This window comes from Zingiber officinale, chromosome 1A (genome assembly GCF_018446385.1).
Source record: "Zingiber officinale cultivar Zhangliang chromosome 1A, Zo_v1.1, whole genome shotgun sequence".
Lineage (NCBI taxonomy): Eukaryota > Viridiplantae > Streptophyta > Magnoliopsida > Zingiberales > Zingiberaceae > Zingiber > Zingiber officinale.
Genome location: NC_055987.1, coordinates 21,229,522 through 21,249,612, shown reverse-complemented (window position 1 = coordinate 21,249,612; position 20,091 = coordinate 21,229,522). Strand labels below are relative to the sequence as shown.

Here is a 20,091-nt window from a genome sequence, read left to right as displayed (position 1 = left end):
TTTCACCTGGCTTCACTCACCAGGATTTTCCTCCTGCCTAGCTTCACTCACTAGGTCTTTCCTTCTGCCTAACATCCCAGTTAGGACTTCCCAGTCAAGTATCCGGTCATCCTTGACCTACTTGACTCTTCTTCAATCAACCTTGCATTGTCAAACATTGAAACCCAAACCAAGACTCAAGCTTGGTCAACTAGGTCAACCTTGACCTGAGGGATGTTGCACCAACACGAGAGACGAGGCGCTGCGGAACAGTACGCTGACGGACGAGGAGGTGCGCGTCGTTTCCGAAGGATGAGAAGTCTGAGCGGAAAACTACTCGAAGGCCAGAAAATATGTTTGAGTGAGTCCTATTCCGGATGATCGAAATCACTCAAGAATGTGGAACCGGAGCAGAAGACCCGGACCAATGCTAACGGAACCAGAACGGAAGACTAGGATCAAAAGTCAACTATCGGTCCGAGCGCCCGAACCAGGAACTTCATCCAAACACGACGCGACGCGTTCCGTTGTTACGAGGATAAAAGTTTATCCTCCTCCAGACATCTGGAATCCTTCTAGGTGTCTCGACCAAGGTTTAAATACAACACTAGTCTCAGTAGCTCAGAACAACATTTGTAAATGATTTCTTTTTAGTTTTGTTTGTAATTAAGTGCTTCAATTACTATAAGAGCCTTCTCCGCCTGAGACGATTGTTCAGTGAACTTCAATTTTCTTGAATTGGCAATCCCTTTATTACAAACCAAATAATTCTTTTATATCTCTTTTTTTAAACAGATACTTATTTCTTTTAAAAAGATTTATTTTTTCTTTTTTTACCGATTATTCACCCCCTCTAGTCAACCGCTAGCGGACCTACACCTTTTTCTTTCGGAGATCCAATCAGTTGAACCTCCACTTTGTTGACTGGGCAAATGCCCAACCCCACCAAGCTTCCCACCAACCTAGCTGCACCTTTTAGCAACTTGGTGCCAAGTTTCCACTACCTGGTCGTCACATGAGTCGCAGTTGAAGTCCAGAATTTGGACTTCCTCCTGGTACAGATTTGCTCGCCCCCAAAAGATTAACCAAAGCCAAAACTTTCACTGTAGGTGTTGCGAATGGAATCCACCTTGCTCTATGCCCACCTGCCCAAAATAAGAGGCTGCAGATAGACAGATTTGGTAGTGAACTTTCCGTTATCGCTCCATCTCCAAGTGATGTCCAAAGATAACTCCTCAGAAAATGCAGCTTTACCCAACTGATTGGTCGCACAAAATGCAAACCAAAAGTTGTGGTTGAGATGTAGGTGTCTTAGGGGCAGGGATCCTCTGGTCCCGGATCCCTGAACCAGTCTTGATCCCTTGCTCATTCATTGGTTGGATGAGCTGGATCCCACCTGTTTAGTAGGGTCCAGTCCACCCACCCAATGAATGAATACGGTTTCTTCTGGTCCAGAAAATTCTGGACCAGAGGATCTGGCCTCGTGTCTTAGAGCATCCCAATGGAATATTAAATGAGCATTATAATACTCATTTAACATTATCTTTCCATTTTAAGTGAGTGTTATAATGCCCACTCAAAAGAGAGAGGAGAAAGGATGTTCAAAGATTTGAACACCTTTGAACACTCTTTCTCAATTTTTTTATTTTCTTTTTTTTTTAAATTGTAAAATTTTTAATATTATTTAAAAAATTAATAAAATTATTTTTTTACAAGTAAGATTATTATTAAAAAATTATTATTATTATTTAAATATTTTAAAATATATTTATTTAATATGATATAATTTTAAGATGAGTGAGTGGACGGTGAGATCCATAAATAATGAGTGTTAATATTAAAAGGATTTGAGTGAAAGAGATATGTTGTTATAATGAGTATGTGATAGTGGACCCTATATTTTTTTATGAGATGATGAATATTATAATGACAATACATTGTGGATGCTCTTAGCTTAACACCTTGATTTGGACAAAGGGAAAGGAGATTATGAACTCCAATTCAAGCAGTTCTCCACGAACCCATTGCTATGTTTTCGAAACATATGATCATGTGGCTGGCTTCTAACAGAGAGCACTACACTCCCATATGATTTTTCTGGAAAGCAATCTTTTGAGACCACCGAAGATCGAAGCAGCCGAACACTCGGTGCAGAAGCCACCACCATTGGCTTAGTTGGGCTAGATTAGGTTCTTTAAGACTCAATACACTTAGTCCTCCCATGGACGAAGGCCAGCAAACTATAAAGCATTTTTCTTCCTCTTCTTGTGATCTTGAGTTATTTTAATTCCTTTAGGCCCTGTGGCTAATTATCAATTATTGTTGTCATTTTTTAGTTGATTGCTTCCACCCACTAGATTCAATAGGTTAGGTAAGCTGGATTGATCATCTACTCATAATAAATAAATAAAAGAAAATAAATTTAATATAAAAAGAAACAGATAAATACCATAGAATACTAATTATGATTTGATATTTAATATAATCAACAGACTTTGTATCACTAAACATCTCTTCATGGATCCATTCACTTTAATATAATCCTCAGATAAATACCCACTATATATGGATCCATTCACTTTAATATAATCCTCAGATAAATACCCATTATATATCGAGCGCTGAAGGTATGATTTGTGTGGCAATCGAACCTGATTGCTTGGGAAAGCACCTGCTAATTGTTTACCATCACGCTGTAGGAGATGTTCTAGACTGTTTGATTGATCAATATCACCAAATATAATCAGTAGAACAAGCGTCGAACCCTCCTAATCTAGACATGCATCTTGCTGAAAAAAGGTAGGTCTGCTGCTTCTCCCTTGCTGCCCTCACAGAAGCAAAAAATCATCACTAACTCATGGAGGTTGGTTAGCAACTTTGGTTAGCAACGGTTCTCAAAGATATCATTATATTATCACCTTTAATTATTCGTTTTCATTTATTTTTTTATTTTTTGCTTTTGGCAGTGCTATTGTAGAATTAAAGAGGTGTTAATAAGTTAAGCATATATGTATTTAAATTTATTTTATTTAGCATGATGAACAAACACATGTGAGCTTTTATCAAATTGAAATTGGAATTTGTTTATAAATGTTTAGTTACATTTTCGTAAGACTGAAAGACTATTAATCATCATCGGTTGAAAAAACTAAATGAAAAGTGATTAAAGAATATTAGGTCTTTGGCACAATTAATGAATTTTGAACACGGAAAGACCCACTGGATAAAACCCCGGACAACAAATTAATGAGGAATGTGGACCACACAACTTTGGTATCATTAACAGTGGTTTGGTGGGTGGTAATCCGGGTTCAATGTGATTGAACAAGGTCAGATTCTCTAGTCCAAAAGTTTTTTGGACTAAAAGAAGTCCTGTCTATTTATTGGCTGTATGAACTGGACTCTATCTGTTAAATAGGTGAGATCTAATTCATCCAGCCAATGAATAAGCAAGAGAGTAGGATTGATTCAGAGATCCTGGACCAAAGGATCCCTACCCCGATTGAACTACCGGAGGATGCTAGAATAGGGATCCTTAGTCCAGGATCTCTGAACGATCTCTAGTCCCTGGTCCATTTATTAGTTGGATGAATTGGACCCCATAATCCAACTAATAAATAGACATGGCCTCTTCTGGTCTAGAATTTTCTGGACTAGAAGATCTGACCTTAAGACGTTAGGACGCTTAATAGGTGAGATCCAATTCATCTAACCAATAAATAAATAGGACCTCTTCTAATTCAAAATTTTTTGGACTAGAAGATTTGACCTCATAATGCTACGTCAAGAACTTTATGGATAAAATATATCTCCAGATTAATCAGATTGTAAATTCTGAATATCTAATATATATTGAAAAAATTAACAGTGTTGCAACAAGATTTAGAAAGATTATGCGCCAAGAAGGCCTAGCAGCCTCGAGCAGATGGCAAGGTTCTTTGCCCGAAGCCTATCCGGCTCAGCTGTGGTAAATGGGCCGCACTTGGTTCGAGGCCAGCCAAACAAAAACTTCAAAAAGTGCAGAAATCAGAACATCTACAATAATTAAATCTCTTTGTAAATTTTTTTTTAATTTCTAATATACCTTATCAATGTCACATCAAAAATAGAAAAATTTACTATTCTCTCTACAATTAAAAAACCTCCATACAATTTTTTTTTTGAGTCATACATTACAAATCATACATCTTTATTTTTATTTTTTCATTTAATATTTCTATATAATTTTTACTTAATATTTTATTTAATTCTCATCTTTAAATTAATTTATTTGTGATTTTTAATTAATAAATTAATAAACTTATAATTTTTAATATAATTTAATTTGTAATTTTTATTTAATATTTAATTAACTTATGAATTTTAATTTAATTATAGTCATTTGGATTTTTTTTAACTTACCAAATATATTTATTTTCAAAAGAAAAATGTATAATTTAACTATTAAATAAAATATTTAATGGTTTTAAAAAAATCAAACATGCAATATTAATTTTTCAATGATTAATAGCTCCATCTTCAAAAGAAAAAAATAGATTTGAAATATCACACCTGTTCTTAAAATAAAAATCTCAAAGTTTATGTCTCCACTCATTAGAGTTTTTTTGTTGAGCTTTTTCAACTTTACAAACCTGTTAAAAATACTGTATAAAAGCTGCATTTGGAGATGCTCTCAGCTAGCCATCTTTGACTCTTTGCTCAGATAATAGAAGCATGTCTTTGGGAATATCATACATTTATGGTATGGCCATAGGCCTCCCGCCACAATGATCCATTATCATTCGTTCATTCTAGACCATATAAATATTTTTGTTGATTAAACTCCAATTAAATAGTAAAATATTGTGATAAAGAAGGTAGAAATTTTCGATGAGATGAGAGTAGGATTGGAAAACCAGAGAAGAAGAAAAGAAATAAACAAAAAGAAATGAAAGAATGAGTAATAAGAGATGGGATGAGGACAAGGCAAGCAATCTCATCCAACGAAATCAGCATCAAATTGCCAAACAGCAGAAGCACTGATAGACAAAGCAAGCAGTCTCATTCGATCCTACAAAACCAGAATCAAACTGCTAACCAACAAGAGCACTGCTGCAGGTCTACCACTTGCAAGGCAAGCAACCAATTATTATCTACTTCACCTGGCAGGAAGACATTTGATTTACAAAACTTTTCGCCATTTTATTATTTACGTCTATATTTTTTTAATCCAATATCTGGACCTTAGGTCCAACTAGTCATTCCCCCTGTTCGCCCACTCATAAATCCGGTAGAGGGAACAGTTCGTCACATTGGATATCCACTCTTACCGCTGCGTTTTACCGGGAGGACCATCATATTCTTGTTGAAGCAAAAGGTGATTCTTCACAGCATTGCTTCCGCACGGGTCGAGCGGGTCTAATCCTATGATCATATCGGGTGTTGACATAGCAATTTCGATCACAGCCACACCAATAACTTTGAGTATTCCAACACTATCTATAGTGGATCTTCGGCTTGCTTTGGTTCACCATGTTCTCCTCTCCCTTCCTTTTGCTCCTCTCCCACTTTTTCCTAGTAAACAGTTGTGCAAGCTTTAGCATTTACAGGCCATAGGCATTCAATCTATAATAGTTTCACTACCACCGACATCGACAGAGCAAAACAAATGCCTCAAAGAAATGATACCTGGACTAAAATTGCTTTCTGACCAGCGTATTCTTTAGCTTGCTTGAGAGTCGCTTTGTCCTTGTCCTTTAATGATCCTTCTCCCTTAGTCCCTGCATACTCCAGGGCTCTCTTGGCCACCTCTATTGCCTCCTCTGCCTTCTCTCTGGCTCTCTTCATAGCCACTTCCCCTGTCTCTCTCGCTGCTTCCCTTGCTTCCTGTGCTTTCTCCATGGCCTTCTGAGCCATCGATTTGGCTGCTTCTTTTACTTCCTCTGCTTTCTCCCTCTTGGCCATCTCCTGTGCAGCAGCTTCCGCCGCGACGCGCGTCTTCTCGGCCGCGTAATCTTTCGCCTCAATGCCCTTTTCTGCCACAACATGCACCCCCTGGGTGGCCTCGGCGCCCTTGGCAACGGCGAAAGCCCCTGCGGCGTCGAGTCCGTGCGTGACGGCCTCTTTGGTGTTGTGGATCTCCGCAGCGCCAGCGTTCTTTGCCTTCGCGTAGCGCTTCTCCGCGGCGCTAAGGGACTCGATAGAGTTCTGCTGGGCGATGACACGATACTGTCTCATATCTTCTGGCGACATGCCCTCCTTCCCGTGCTCCACTCCTCTAGAAGCGGACTCTCGCTCTCCCTCTTGCTGTGAAGCCATTGTCGATTGCGAACAGAGCGTAGTGAAGGTCGACGACTGGTGAGCGAGGCCGACCGGGTTACTGGGATGGGGAAAGCGGCGTACAAGTATTAGTCCGATCGCACGGTCGACGCGTGTTACAGACCCTGCGAACGTGTTGAGTACTAGTGGAAGAGATGGCACGTGCAGGTGAGAGGAAGACGCTTTGTTTTTTTATTAAAGAGACATCGTAACTTATCTGCAGTTATTTTGAAAAAAAAACTTATACAATACTCATACTAAAATATAGTACCTATATTTCTAAAATCTATAATTTAAAATAAAAAATTTATTTTATCACTTTCTATTATTTCTTTCTCCTATGTATTATTTATAAATATAAAATTTAAAAAATAATAAGATAACTAATGTAAAAGTTTTTAACTCCTCTATCTAAAAAGCATTTAGATAGTGGAGCCGGACGAAAAACACTGTTCATTTCAACTAAGAGGAGTCCCTTAACGGGTTAGCTAAGCTCAACGTCTAGTCTAGCTTCGTGTTAAGACGACATGTTCCCTCGGATGAATCTAATGGCTAGCACATGAGGTATTGTCATAATGAGATCAGGGATTCGAATCTCAGTAAAGTCGAAATAAATATCTCCCTTACGTGTTAATCACTATTCTAAAGACTAGTAGTCGTCCATAATTTACCTTTTCCGTGTTGACCCTGGGACGAGTTGACGGGAGCGTTGGAGGTGAATGTATCCACCTTTTACCACAATATTGGGACGACATTGTCATGATCCAAAAGATATTATTACACTCTTAAAGCAAGATGAGAAAGAAAGGATGAATGGCAATAATGGTCAGTTTGGATAAAGGATATGATAGATCGAATTAGAGGTTTATTGAGAAGATACGTGAGCTAGCAACGATTCTAAAGGACCTAAGAGAACTAATAATTCGCTTGTATCATATCAACCAACTTCAAAAATATTGTGAAGAGTTATCAACAAATTCACGCCACAAGTGTTCCTTGTATCCGTACTTTTATTCCTTATATGGATACAGATAACACTCTCCCAATTGATCCGAAGGATGAGGAAGATGAAAGGGGTAAAAGGACTTTAAATTCAACAAAACAAACCCAAATATCTCTCTTTCTTTGCCAATGACCTTGTTTTGTTCACTGGAGCATTTAAGAAACGAATTAGAAACTATATCGGAGGAAATGAAAGTGTTTTCAAAGGACTCAAATAGGCAATTAGTGCGGTAAAGTCAGAGGTTTTCTTCATGAGGGATGCGGGAGTAGATGAAGAAAGGTAACGCCAAGTGCCTCGTGTTTCAACACAATTGATGTGAAGCATATGGGTGTGTATTTGGAACAATGGATAACACCAATACCATAAACATCAGATATAATTGAGAAGTTCCGGAAGAAACTTTCGAGCCAGCCTGTGACATACCTTTCGATGGCAAGGCGAATTAAATTACCAACTTATAGCCTTCAGTTAGGAAAGATGCATCATATAAGATCTTTTATTTGTGGCCATAGAAATGGATAAAAGGCACAGCGTGGGGTACAAATGGCCCGAGAGTATGAGAAGGATGACTTGTAACATTGATACTACAGCGGAGATAAGGGAGAGAAAAGAGTGAATCATCCAAGGCGAAAGAAGCCTAAAAGTAGATGCTGCATTAGAGCCCTCATGGGGAAATGCATGTATAGGAAGGACTCTTATAAACAGGGACTTGTGCCTGAGTCTTCATAAAGACAAGTAGACAACAAGCCTGAACATGTATCTGAGTATATTAGATTCAAATAGCTGATTAATAAATGACCATTGGGACCCTTTTAAGACAACAACAACAAAAAAAACTTCGAGTTAAACCAACGTGAAGCTAGATGAGATTAAATGTCCTTACAATTTGCGTGTCATGACGGTGTGGTTTGAGTTGGGTTTATCCTCACATCAAAATTTTTGAAAAGAAGTAACAATCCAGCAGAGACCTAGAAATATGAACCCGCAAATAAGCATTCTTTAACAATAAACTAGTACAAAATAAATTGCACAAAAGAACTAAATCCAGCAAACAAATTCCATATGATGGTCACAAAGGAAGCTCACTTTCTACTTTCTGGTTGCAAGTTGGATTTTTTTCTATCCAGTTCCGTGTTTCCAAGCTTCTCATTCATCTGATGATTTTGGAATTCCTGAACATATCTCCTTTTTGTGGAGTTGTAACATCTTCACTTCTGGGTTGCAGAGGCCTGACAGAATAAAGAGAACACTGATGCCACTAGAAAATATTTTACCAAGTCTGAAAGATAAGTGAACCTGTAATTAAGTGAAGTTGCAAATTTCTTAATCTAGATCTATGCAATTTCTAACACTGACAAGTTACGATCACCTGATGTCCCAGTTGCTCTAGTTTAGTATGATAGAATGGAAATTATAAGAAAATAATTATTCCTAGAGAATGAAATTCAGAAGGAATGAAATAGAAATATATATGCACTAGTTTGGTTCATGAAATGAAATAAATAGATCATTTCATTCCAAGCAACTGACAATAACTCACTGTCTGTCTCTGCTTAATAAGGGTGGGCATAAAGGCCAACATTGTTCGATCTCTATGTTTCCATTCACATTTTTCAAACAAACATAACTGTTTCCAACTGAAAAACTTGAACCAGACGATTTGAAAATTCAAGCTTCAGTTCAAATTTCAGAGATGTGCAATACTTTGTTTCGGGGTTCAATTAGACATTTTACTTTTATATAGAATCTAAAAAATCCTTATCTGAACTAATTTGGTATTGAATACAACATAATACATAAATATATATATATAATTATATAGTATATAGTTATTACATATAAATTGACAAAAAGCTCAAAAAATAATATAAGGAATAGATTCCATGAAAATTGATAATCTGAATTTATTTTTATAATCAAATATATAAATTCTTATTCTATGAGACTTCATAAAAAATAGAACAGTGAGATATCAATCAAATGCACTACAAGAATGGTGAAGTGGTATATGGGATCTGTCTTGCAGCAATTTATATTAATTCATTTCTAATTGACAGAACCGTGCAACTACAAGTTTTCTCTGACTAAAATTCAAAAATATTTGGCCATTAACATGAAAATAATATGCACCGAATAATTTCTAATTTATGCTCTTTTTTCTCAATTTCTTTCTCAACTTTAACTAAAATAATTGCTCGTACATATAATCGCACTACACATTCGCTAGCATTTGCAAGGATAGATATGTGTGCACTCAATAAAGCTCTTTGGCTCACTTGGTCCAGTAGGCTCGGTGAGAAATGCAAGAAGAAACAGCAAAATGTTATAGCAGAGCTACAAGCCTCACGACAAAAATGTTATGAGCAATTTGGGCAATCAGGTGAACTTCATGAGGTGAGGCCATCAAGCCTACAGTGGAATAATTGTCACGCTTTAATTCAGTGGCATATTAGTAGGCTGGCATTCAAAGGCAATATAGATTTATTAACACGTGGAAATAGACTTTTAGGCCACGTGGTTCAAACGTATAAAGTCAATGTTTAATTGTCACATCAGGAGTGGTCAAGGCACCTGCTTAAAGGATGCCAATTAATTTAGAGTGAATCTTCTCTGAAATCGAGCAAGATTTCCTCTCAGTGTAATTAGTACTGCAAACAAGACTGAAGACCAAATCTTCTAGATGATAGTAGCAATTCCTATTATCCAATTGCATGTACTAAATGGGTGAATGAATAAAACAAATATATATATAATTAGTACTGCAAACAAGACTGAAGACCAAATCTTCTATATGATAGTAGCAATTCCTATTATCCAATTTCATGTACTAAATGGGTGAATGAATAAAACAAATATATATATATATATATATAAAAGAGTTTAAGATATCTCAGAATCATTACTCAACAAGAAGAATATATTAAGAGATATAATCAAATGGATACAAAATGACGGACTAAAAGGGAGAGGAGATTTTGAAATCTTGTGTGTAATTATTTCCTAGGCTAAAAGGAAAATATTACTCATATGAAACATGTGTGGTGGTGGAGAGAGAGAGAGAATTCAAAGAAAGTTGATGTCGTATAAATGAGGGTGCTAAAAGATAAATGCATAGAGTTACTAAAAACAATAAATATACTAATATACGAGAGAAATTAGATATAGTTCCAACAGATATAAATGAGAGGAAATAAGTTGAGATGAGTATGTTCACCGATAATTAAGTTGAATCAAGTAGAGTGGGAGGTGGATAAAGGTGGAGAGAACCAAGAAAATATTAGTCAAAGTAGTAAAAAATAATTTAATTAATTTGAATAGCACTAATAATATTACCAGCTCAATGGAGGGATGGTGACAGATGATAAATGTAGTAAAGAACATGTACGACAATGTAGCCATTATTATTAGAATTAATGAAATTGTAGGTTCAATTATAAGTTTATAACACTATATATTTCACTAATTATTTTCAAGATAAACTCCTCGATGTGTTATTTTTCCAAATGTAAGTCAATTAAAAAAGTATAAATAAAATAAACTTGTAGCTTGTGTGGAGAGAAAATTTCAGTAACTAAATTTTTTAAGTTAAATAGAACTAAGATTGAATATATGAGATGTAATTTCAATAATAAAGAAATCAGCAAAAGAATAATCAAGATGGATGAATAGACAAGTCCTAGGATTAAGAGTTTAGAAATCTTAGATTCATTATCCAACAAAGAGATATTAAGAAAAGTATCATCAATAGATAAAATGTGATTATGTGAACATCATGTGCCCCTACGATAAGGAACATTTTATAAAATTGTGTTGCCGCTAGCAATACTTCATGGGCTACATGAGTTACATCTTATGTAGTCAGAAAACACTGTGGTTAAAAATATTAAATAATTAAGATGAATGTGTGTGGTTACTAAAAGAAATTACTAGTATTTAAGACAAATTAGGTGTAACTCCAACAAATGCTAAAATAAACACAAATAAGTTAAAGATAATATGAACATGTTTATAAACTAATACAATAACAACAACCAAGCCTTATCCCACTAGATGGAATCGGCTATATGGATCCTTTTATACCATTGAACTCTATCCCCTACTATATCATCATCTATACTTAAATAAATTTTATCTTCTATTATTGTTGTTAATCAAGTCTTTTTTTAGTCTTCCTTTTCCTCGTTTGATATGCGTGTTTGTCATAGTTTCACATCGCCTAACTGGACCCATATATATACCATCTTAAATATGTCTCTCGGAGTTTTCCCTCAATAGATGTAACTCCGACTTTCTCTCTAATGCTCATTTCTTATTTTATCCATCCTCATATATCCACACATCTACCTTAACATTCTCATCTCTGTAACTCGCATCTTCTGCTCATGTCAAGTCAAAGCCTAACATTTAGCTTCATACAACATAGCAGATCTAACTGCGATTTTGTAGAATTTTCCTTTAAATTTTAGAAGTACTTTACGATCACATAAAACACCCGACGATCTTCATTTCAACCATCCTGCTTGTATTAAGACATCTCTCTCAATCCCTCCATTGTTTTGTACAAATGATCCTAAATATTTAAACCTCTTGGTTCCGGAAAACTCATCATCTCCAATCTTAACAATTGTTTCATTATATCTGATATTACTAAACTTAAATCTCATATATTCTGTCTTTATTCTACTAAACCTAAAATCTTTCCCTTTTAGTGTTTCCCGCCCAGATTCTAGTTTAGTATTTACTCTTCATGCGTTTCATCTACCAAAACAATATCATCTGTAAACAGTATGCACCACGATACTGTGTAGTGAGTTCGTCCGTAATTAGTGTAAAAAGATAGAGACTTAGAGCTAATTATTGATGTAATCCTATCTTTATTGGAAATGCTTCAGTTACTCCACCTGAAGTCTTTACTCTGATCGTTACATCCTCGTATATATCTTTAATTAGTTTAATATATGTTACGCTAACACCTCTCTTTTATAGAATTTTCAATATAAGTTTTTTCTAAGTCAATGAATATCATGTGTAGATCTTGTTTTTGCTCCCAATATTTTTCAATTAGTTGTCTAACAAGATGTATAGCTTCTATTGTCGATCTTCCATGCATGAACCCAAATTAATTTTCAGTCACTGTGGTGTCCTTCTTTAATTTTTTTTTCTATTACTTTTTCTCAAAGTTTGTATGACTCATTAGTTTAATACCCCTATAATTTGCACGATTTTGTACGTTTCCCTTGTTCTTATATAAGGGAAATAGAGTACTTATCCTCTATTGATCAAACATTTTTTTTCATTTTTAATATTATGTTAAATAATTTTGTAAGTCATTCAATACTTTGTTTCCCTAGGCACTTCTATACTTTTATCGGAATATCATCTGGTCCAATAACTTTTCCATTGTGCATCCCATTTAAAGCTTGTTCTACTTCTAAAGTTTGAATTCTATGATAAAAATTTAAATTTCTATGTTCATTTGAACTACTTAAATTACCTAAGTTAAGTTGGTCACCTAAGCATTCATTAAGAAGTTGATGAAAGTACTTCTTCCACCGCTCTTTTATTTCTCCATCGTTTACTAGTACCCTATTATATTCATCTTTAATACATTTTATTTGGATAAAATTTCTTGTTTTGCTTTCTCTCATTTTAGCTATTCTACAAATACCTCTTTGCCCTTATTTTGTATCTAATTTTTAATATAATCATTCAAAAATGTCATTTTTTGTTTCATTCCCTACTCTCTTAGTTTCTTTCTTGTATATTTTTTAAAGTTTTCCTCATTCTTACAAATATATAATTTCTTGAGTTATTCGTTTTTCCTTTACTTTCTCTTGTACTTTCTCATTCCACCACCAAGATTTTTTACTTAGTGGTGCATATTCCTTTGACTCACCAAGTACACTCTTAGCTACTATTTTCAACTTTGATACCATCTTATCCCATGTCATATTAAAGTTACCGTATATTTCACCTAATGATTGCAATCTTACCTTCTTCTTAAATATATTTTGCTTCCCATCCTTTAACTTCGACCACTTAATTCTAGGAGTCGTATATATTTGAGACATATATTCAACACTACTAACCTATGTTGGGTAGTTAAGCTTTCTCCAGGATGACTTTGCAATCTTTACAAATTTTTCTATCCTTTTTCCTAACTATAAGAAAAACAATTTTCGATTTATTATTCTGACTTTTGACCAAGACTAAGTATTCTTCTCTTTTCTTAAAAAACGTATTAGCTAATATAAGGTCATATGCTATCGCAAGATCTAATATAATTTTCCCTTCTTCATTTCTCATTCCAAACTCATAATCTCTATGCACCCCCTCATATTCCACATTTTTCACTCCGACATGCCAATTTAGATCGCCTCTTATTAAAATCATTTCATTTGACAGAATATTTTGTAATACTTCATCGAAGTTGTCCCAAAACCTTGATTTGATATTTTCATCTAACCCCTACTTGAAGTGCATATACACTAATTATGCTCATAGTTTCTTTCGCCACATTATCTTAAGGCTATAATTCTATCCCCTTTTCTAACTACTCTTACAACCTCATCATTTAACGAACTATCTACAACAATGCGCACTCCATTTCTTGCTTTATTTTTTCTTGTGTACCATAACATAAAGCCCAAGTTCTCTATCATTTTTGTCTTCTCGCCTACCCATTTTGTCTCTTGTACACACAAAATACTAATTCTTCTCCTAATCATGATATCTATTACCTCCATTGATTTACTAGTGAGAGTTCCTATATTCCATGTTCTAAATCTTAGACTATTAGTTTTACTATCATATTTGTTCTTATCCAACCTATGATGTGAGAACTCTTGCCTATTTAACACTACACCCAAATTCTCATGGAGATGTAGCAGTCCTTATCAATATGTTACAGTCAGATCCTACAATGCGAACTCTTGCATATTTAGCACTACACTCGAGTTCGAGAGATGTAGCGGTCATTGCCGAAATGTTACAGTCGGACCCTGCAACGTGTTCCTTCCAGAGAATAGCCTAGCATTAGTATAATAGTTTAATGGATTCATTCATTGAACATTTGTTATAGTTTTAATACTGGCTGACAACCTAACGCAACCCTCCTCCTTTATCCGGGCTTAGGACCAGCCATGACCGGTTTGTCATGGGCGGAGTTATATTTATAAACTAATATATTCTATAATTACTTAAGTTTAATTAATTATAATCAAGGTACAATGGAGAGGGAGGCTAAAGAAAAGGAAACCAATACAATTGACCTAAGTTATCTTTCTCTATTAGTAGCGATGCAACCATGCTTAGAACTCAATGGAAGAGTAAGATGGACCAAATAGTCGGAACAAACTGGATGGATGATGAGCGTCTGCTTCTCTTCCTCCTTATTAAAGCATTTTGTTAAAGTATAGACCCTATCTACTAGAAATGTATCATTTGCTCAATTTAAATCCTGAAGAAAGATCAAAAATACTTTATTAAAAACTAACCTGAGCATCTTGGAATATCCCAAACAGCAATCGATGATGACGAACAATCAGGCTCGCAAAGAGCAAGGTTGTTTTCATGGTTGACATTCATAGCAAGCATCCAGGAACCTATTGTCACGTCCTCGTTGCTGAACATTCGGAAACTGGAAATGTGCATATGATTAAAAAAGTTGTTGTCAATCACTAGAATATACAAAGTACCGACTAATAATTTATGAGAAATGGTGAATAAGAACTAGAAATAAAAAGAGACTTATTCAACAGCACAAAAAAATACTACTAAGCAGTCAAAAAAACAAAAGAGGATATTGGTGCTCCAAGGTACAAATACTTCAAAATGAGAACCAAAATGGCCAAGTTGATCACGGTATCACCTTTATGAACTCACCAATTATGTCTTTGTATATCCAATGAATTGACTTGAATGGGAAATGAAAAGAAACATCAAATAATGCCAAGTTTGATTATGCAATGGGATAATAGATAGAAGTGCATTGATTTGAAAGAATACTAATTACATTATCTTAAACCTAAAATCAAGGGAGCAAGTCATTGAAATAAACAATATAATGAGAATAATGAGTAGCAAATGTAGGGGGCACTTAATGGTTGAACCAAAGTTTTCAGCATCAGAATTCTTGTAACTTGCCTGTTGTTTCTCAGTGCAACCAAGCTCGACACCACATCTGCTGAAAGTGCATATATGGGACCATAAGCATGAAGAAAGTATCCTGTCCCAAGCAGGTGTGATAGTGGCTCGTACCTATATAGTTTGCAAGACAATCACAAATATTAGTCATACTTTATTGTATGCAAAAGTAATAGTGGATTGAGATTCATATTGCGAAGAAAATTTAGAAAGAAACAAGTAAACGTTGTGATGTAAGTCGACTACCAAGGTCATTCTAAAAATGGAGAAAGTACATGCGTATCAGGTGTTAGATGAATAAAAAGAAGAAAAAGTCTAGTAGAATGTAAGGTGCTTATGAAGTGAATCTATTGGCATAAATGACAGTTTGAGGGGAATAGAAAGCACAAAATACACATTTTCTAATATTCATTTACAGACCTCGATAAAAAATTCAAATATACAGAATCCCATATACATGTAATGAAACATAATTGATCTACAAAGGAGTAAAACAATATTCAATTTTCATTAACACAAATCTGAATTACTTCCTTTCCCCAAGAAAAAAAAGGATTACTTACTTTATTTATAACATTTCCTATCATTCTAATCAAAGTATCATATCCTTGTGTATGATGAGTTTTACAGAAAGTAGTTAAATACCAACCACTTGAGGTGAGGGTCAGTGAATACAGGACCCTTTTTCATGCATCCAAGATATGTTTGAGTGGTTGGTCGCTCTTTTGCCAAAAGCAAGGAAAGTCGATCTAAAAAATTGCAATTAATTAATTAACTTAAGGAGTTTTGGATAAAGCAATGACAATGTTTCAAAGACCAATTACCTGGTCTCAAATATATATCATCATCAGCTTTCACATAGAAATCTGAATCATAAAGTGCAAATGCTGCTTTAAAGAAAGCTAACCTACAAGATAAAATTAGGTGAAGACTTGTAGATACCAAGAGCAGAACGCTCAGAAGTACTTATGTAATAAGATGCCAGTGCATTTCATACGTTTTATATGGAAGATTGCTGTACTCTTCCTCAATATCTATAAGCATGAAGTCATCATACTCATTCACCTCTGTTTGAAGCGCTGCCATTTTTGATTTATCTTTGGTCTTTCCTATAACAAATCTGAAGGCCAAGCCAGTCGCCTCTTCCAAGCTGCAAGATCAAATAAAATTCTGAACTAGGGCAAGAATGCAACGCGAATGACCACTTAATTTCAGAATCCAGTGATCAGCGGTCATAAATTTCATCAAAACCAGAACTTTGTATTACGAAAAAACAGAGAACAGAACAGAACTACTTAGATCTTGACGAACCCGGATAACTGTTTAGAGAATGAGGTACTGAAACGGTGAAAATTGAACAAATCGAGCCAATACTAACGAGAACAAGACTAACCGAAGAAGACCTTGGCGATCGGCGGGCAACCACGTCTGCCTGATAGCCCACCGTCGACCAACGGATCCAAATCCCGTCTGGATCCCGACGAAACCCATTACCTTGTGCCGCTCCGCCACTCCACCACCAGCTCCTCCGCCTTCATTACGGTCCCACATGAAAGACACCGCCCTGGGTTCGACATCGGGGCACTTTCTGGCGGGTCTCGTGATGGAGAAAAGGCCGAAGAGGACACCGGCGAGGCCGAAGATTAGGCAAATAAGGGGGAAGGCGGAGGAGGATGAGAAGCGGCGGAAGCGGGAGGCGGAACGGTAGTGGAAGACCTTGGGCGACATCGGCATCGCTGGATTCGACTCATAACCCTGGCATTTTAGCGTTTGGCGAAACGCATGACGGAGGCGAGGACGAGTGTTAACGCCAACCTGAATGAAAGTGGTGGTTTCTCCATAGGGGTGTTAATGTCCAGTACAGAAGAAGTCTGACATGGTCCAGGGCGGAGACGGCCCCATTCAATCTGTCGGACTCAGCGTCATTCAGACTGAGCCGTGCTGCTGGGTCACGACTGAACTTGGCCTTGAGTTAGTACAGGCGCAAGTTTAGCCAGCTTCATTCAGATTCATGTGGGAAAGGCGATTCGTTCGCCCCAACACTCCCACCAATTCGTCCCTATGCTAATATGGAGCCATTAGTGCAAATGGCCAAGACATGGGGAGATTATACTCGGTCACGTCGAGTTTTGACCCCAAGACCTCATGTGACAATACCCCATATATTAACCATCGCACCGCCCCAAATAGACAGCTTCATTCAGATTCAAAACATATGGTATCTTGATCGAACTTCAGTCATCTGTATTCATTTCTTTATCTATCATTATTTTAAATAGGATGGAGAATATTTATTATACAACCCAAGAAATAACATGTATTGACCGTTTTAAATTTGATGGTGAGAAATAGGATATTATTTAAAATCGAAATTTGACGTATTTAAGTATGTCATTTTTTTAATGTCTTGACTATTTACATGAATGATTAGTAATTATTTATAATTTATTTTTTCTGGATTGATCTAAGGATAGAATGATAAAAATATTAGGAATTACTATATGTATAGACCTCTTTAACTTATTGTGGTCTTTGAAGATAATGTAAATTTAAAACAAAGATATAATCTCAATTGCACATAAATTATTTGATGTATTGCTTCTCACGAGAATAATATCTTTTACCATTGTGTGCATAGTAGAGATCTTTACTTGATAGGGTCAAGACAAAAGTCAAGTTCGGGGTCAAAAGTCAAATTAAGTGGTAAGTTAGGGAAGCAAAAAAGTCAACTTTAGTCAAGATGACATATCCGACTCTCTTAGCTCGATCACTCAACTTCTTTAGCTCGGTCATCCGATTGTCTCAACTTCTAGCTCCCTTAGTCTGGCCATCCGACTCCCTCAAATCCTAACTCTCTTAATCCGGTCATCTACCTCCCTCAGCTTGGTCGTTCGACTCCCTCAGGCGAGACTTGCATCATACATAGCTCGTTGAACTGTTTCTCGACAACATAGTTATTCTCTCCTGAAGGACGTGGGCAATGTAGCTTGATACGGTACATAAATGTGAGCCCTGATAAGGCCAGACAATTAGAAATCAAGGGGACGTGTCAACCAAGGATCGTCCAACGTCAAGGGGACGTGACTGTCAGAAGTCAAAGGAATGTATCAGTCAAAAACAGTCCAAAGTCAAGGGGACGTGACAATCAGAAGTCAAAGAGACGTGATCGTCAGCAGTTAGGAGGGGAAAGAAGGAGTTAGACCGCCTAACGTCATCAGCCGCATAATTCACGGTCGGGTACAGACAGATCAGGGTCCCAGATCTGAGGCATAAGATGCAACCTGGAGTAATGCATGACCTGCCCCGACTAATCGGGTTTCCTCAGCTGAGTCGCATAGCCAGGCATGGTACTTTCAGTAAGACAACTCTCGGTCGACCCTTCAGTGATCCAAGCGTGAAAGATAGGACCCTCGCTACAGCTCGTCTGAGTGTAGCGTGTGCTTGTCTGAGTGTGCACAAAGCCTAAGTACCGGCGGTCTCGTCACTATTGTCCTTAAGCTCCACGTGGGGGGGGGGGGGGTCCGTCTTTCCGAGGCACATATGCTAGGTATATCCAAGTCGCCTCTTCGTCAATATCGACGTCATCTCAGCTGGCCTTTATCTGTCTCATATTCCAGACAGGATCAATTTGACACTATCTGTGGGAACTTCCTTCACCTGTTCTGGACTGTGATGATGGAGGATACCAGAAAGATCAATGTCACCATGACAGCTGGAGAGTATGAACTGTTCAAGGAAACCAAGAGACGAGCGACTTCCGAAAAATACACCATTGCTTCACAGCTACACAAGATGGCTATAGTTTCAAAGGACCATACCCATGTTTTCGACAGGATGTCTAAAAGGAAAACAACCCGAGACTCTCCCCCCCCAGCCTTTTATCGCGAGCCCTGCTCAGATTATTATAACAAGGGCTCGGACTATTATAACAAGAAAGAGCAGCACCAAGCCTCTACGACCGAAAGTTCCCCGTCCAGAGATTCGAAGAAGGGGAAGAGTTACAAGGTTGCAAACATAGTCCCATATTGGAAACATATGGGAAAGATCATGAGTTTATAAGAGAAAAGATATCTCCATTGGCATGAGGCCTTTTGGGGAGAGCCCAAGAGCAAAGCCATGAGGGCTTAGGCCCAAAGTGGACAATATTATGTAATTGTGGAGATATCTAAATTCTTTTCGATCCTACAATTGGTATCAGAGTCTGGATTGCCAAAAGGTTTAACCGTCGACTGTGCACAAGAGTTATGGTCTGATTAAGCCATGTGAGTATAATATTGACCTTGAATAAAGAAAGTGAGGACTCCTATGTTCGGATCAAGAGGACCAGACATCAGGCAGGAAGTCCTAGTTGTGACTAGGCAAGGAAGTCCTAGTAGGTCGGGTGGACCGAGGGATAGGAAGACCTGGTGGGTCGAGGATCGGACGTGGGAAGCTTATGGTTCTTTATTTGAGAGGAGGATTGTTGGGGTTGCAAGGTTGCAAACATAGTCCCATATTGGAAACACATGGGAAAGATCATAAGTTTATAAGAGAAAAGATATCTCCATTGGCATGAGACCTTTTGGGGAGAGCCCAAGCGCAAAGTCATAAGGGCTTAGGCCCAAAGTGGATAATATCATGCAATTATGGAAATATCTAAATTCTTTTCGATCCTACAGAATAGTCCT

The 20,091-nt window shown here is 36.8% G+C and overlaps 2 protein-coding genes across 4 annotated transcripts; both read right to left on the bottom strand.

The window, feature by feature from the left end:
• Positions 1-5,139: 5,139 nt before the first annotated feature.
• LOC122020416 (seed biotin-containing protein SBP65-like) lies at positions 5,140-8,247 on the bottom strand. Of its 2 annotated transcripts, XM_042578341.1 has the most exons (3): positions 8,163-8,247; positions 5,647-6,337; positions 5,140-5,532 (listed from the first exon to the last, which is right to left on the bottom strand). In XM_042578341.1, exons 1-3 carry the CDS (start codon positions 8,174-8,176, stop codon positions 5,458-5,460), a joined length of 780 nt encoding a protein of 259 aa, XP_042434275.1. In that variant the 5' UTR covers positions 8,177-8,247; the 3' UTR covers positions 5,140-5,457. The 2 variants fall into 2 exon arrangements, with proteins under 2 accessions (XP_042434275.1, XP_042434282.1); XM_042578348.1 differs by lacking the exon at positions 8,163-8,247 and having other exon boundaries at positions 5,647-6,419.
• Positions 8,064-17,248, bottom strand: LOC122020402 (probable beta-1,3-galactosyltransferase 14). Of its 2 annotated transcripts, XR_006122218.1 has the most exons (8): positions 16,818-17,248; positions 16,422-16,574; positions 16,249-16,331; positions 16,074-16,173; positions 15,425-15,538; positions 14,776-14,918; positions 8,366-8,508; positions 8,064-8,247 (listed from the first exon to the last, which is right to left on the bottom strand). XR_006122218.1 is itself a non-coding variant. In XM_042578331.1 (7 exons), exons 1-7 carry the CDS (start codon positions 17,156-17,158, stop codon positions 8,426-8,428), a joined length of 1,017 nt encoding a protein of 338 aa, XP_042434265.1. In that variant the 5' UTR covers positions 17,159-17,248; the 3' UTR covers positions 8,257-8,425. The 2 variants fall into 2 exon arrangements, 1 of the variants encoding a protein (XP_042434265.1); XM_042578331.1 differs by lacking the exon at positions 8,064-8,247 and having other exon boundaries at positions 8,257-8,508.
• Positions 17,249-20,091: the final 2,843 nt, after the last annotated feature.

Bases quoted from the DNA above. Each gene is read 5' to 3' on its own strand.
- LOC122020416 (XM_042578341.1), bottom strand. The intron at 5,533-5,646 runs GTATCATTTCTT...ACTGTTTACTAG, and splicing joins AGAAAGCAATTTTAGTCCAG to GAAAAAGTGGGAGAGGAGCA.
- LOC122020402 (XM_042578331.1), bottom strand. From the start codon at position 17,158: ATGCCGATGTCGCCCAAGGTCTTCCACTACCGTTCCGCCTCCCGCTTC. The intron at 16,332-16,421 runs GTATGAAATGCA...TTTATCTTGTAG, and splicing joins AGCAATCTTCCATATAAAAC to GTTAGCTTTCTTTAAAGCAG. The intron at 15,539-16,073 runs GTTGGTATTTAA...CAAACTATATAG, and splicing joins ACTGACCCTCACCTCAAGTG to GTACGAGCCACTATCACACC.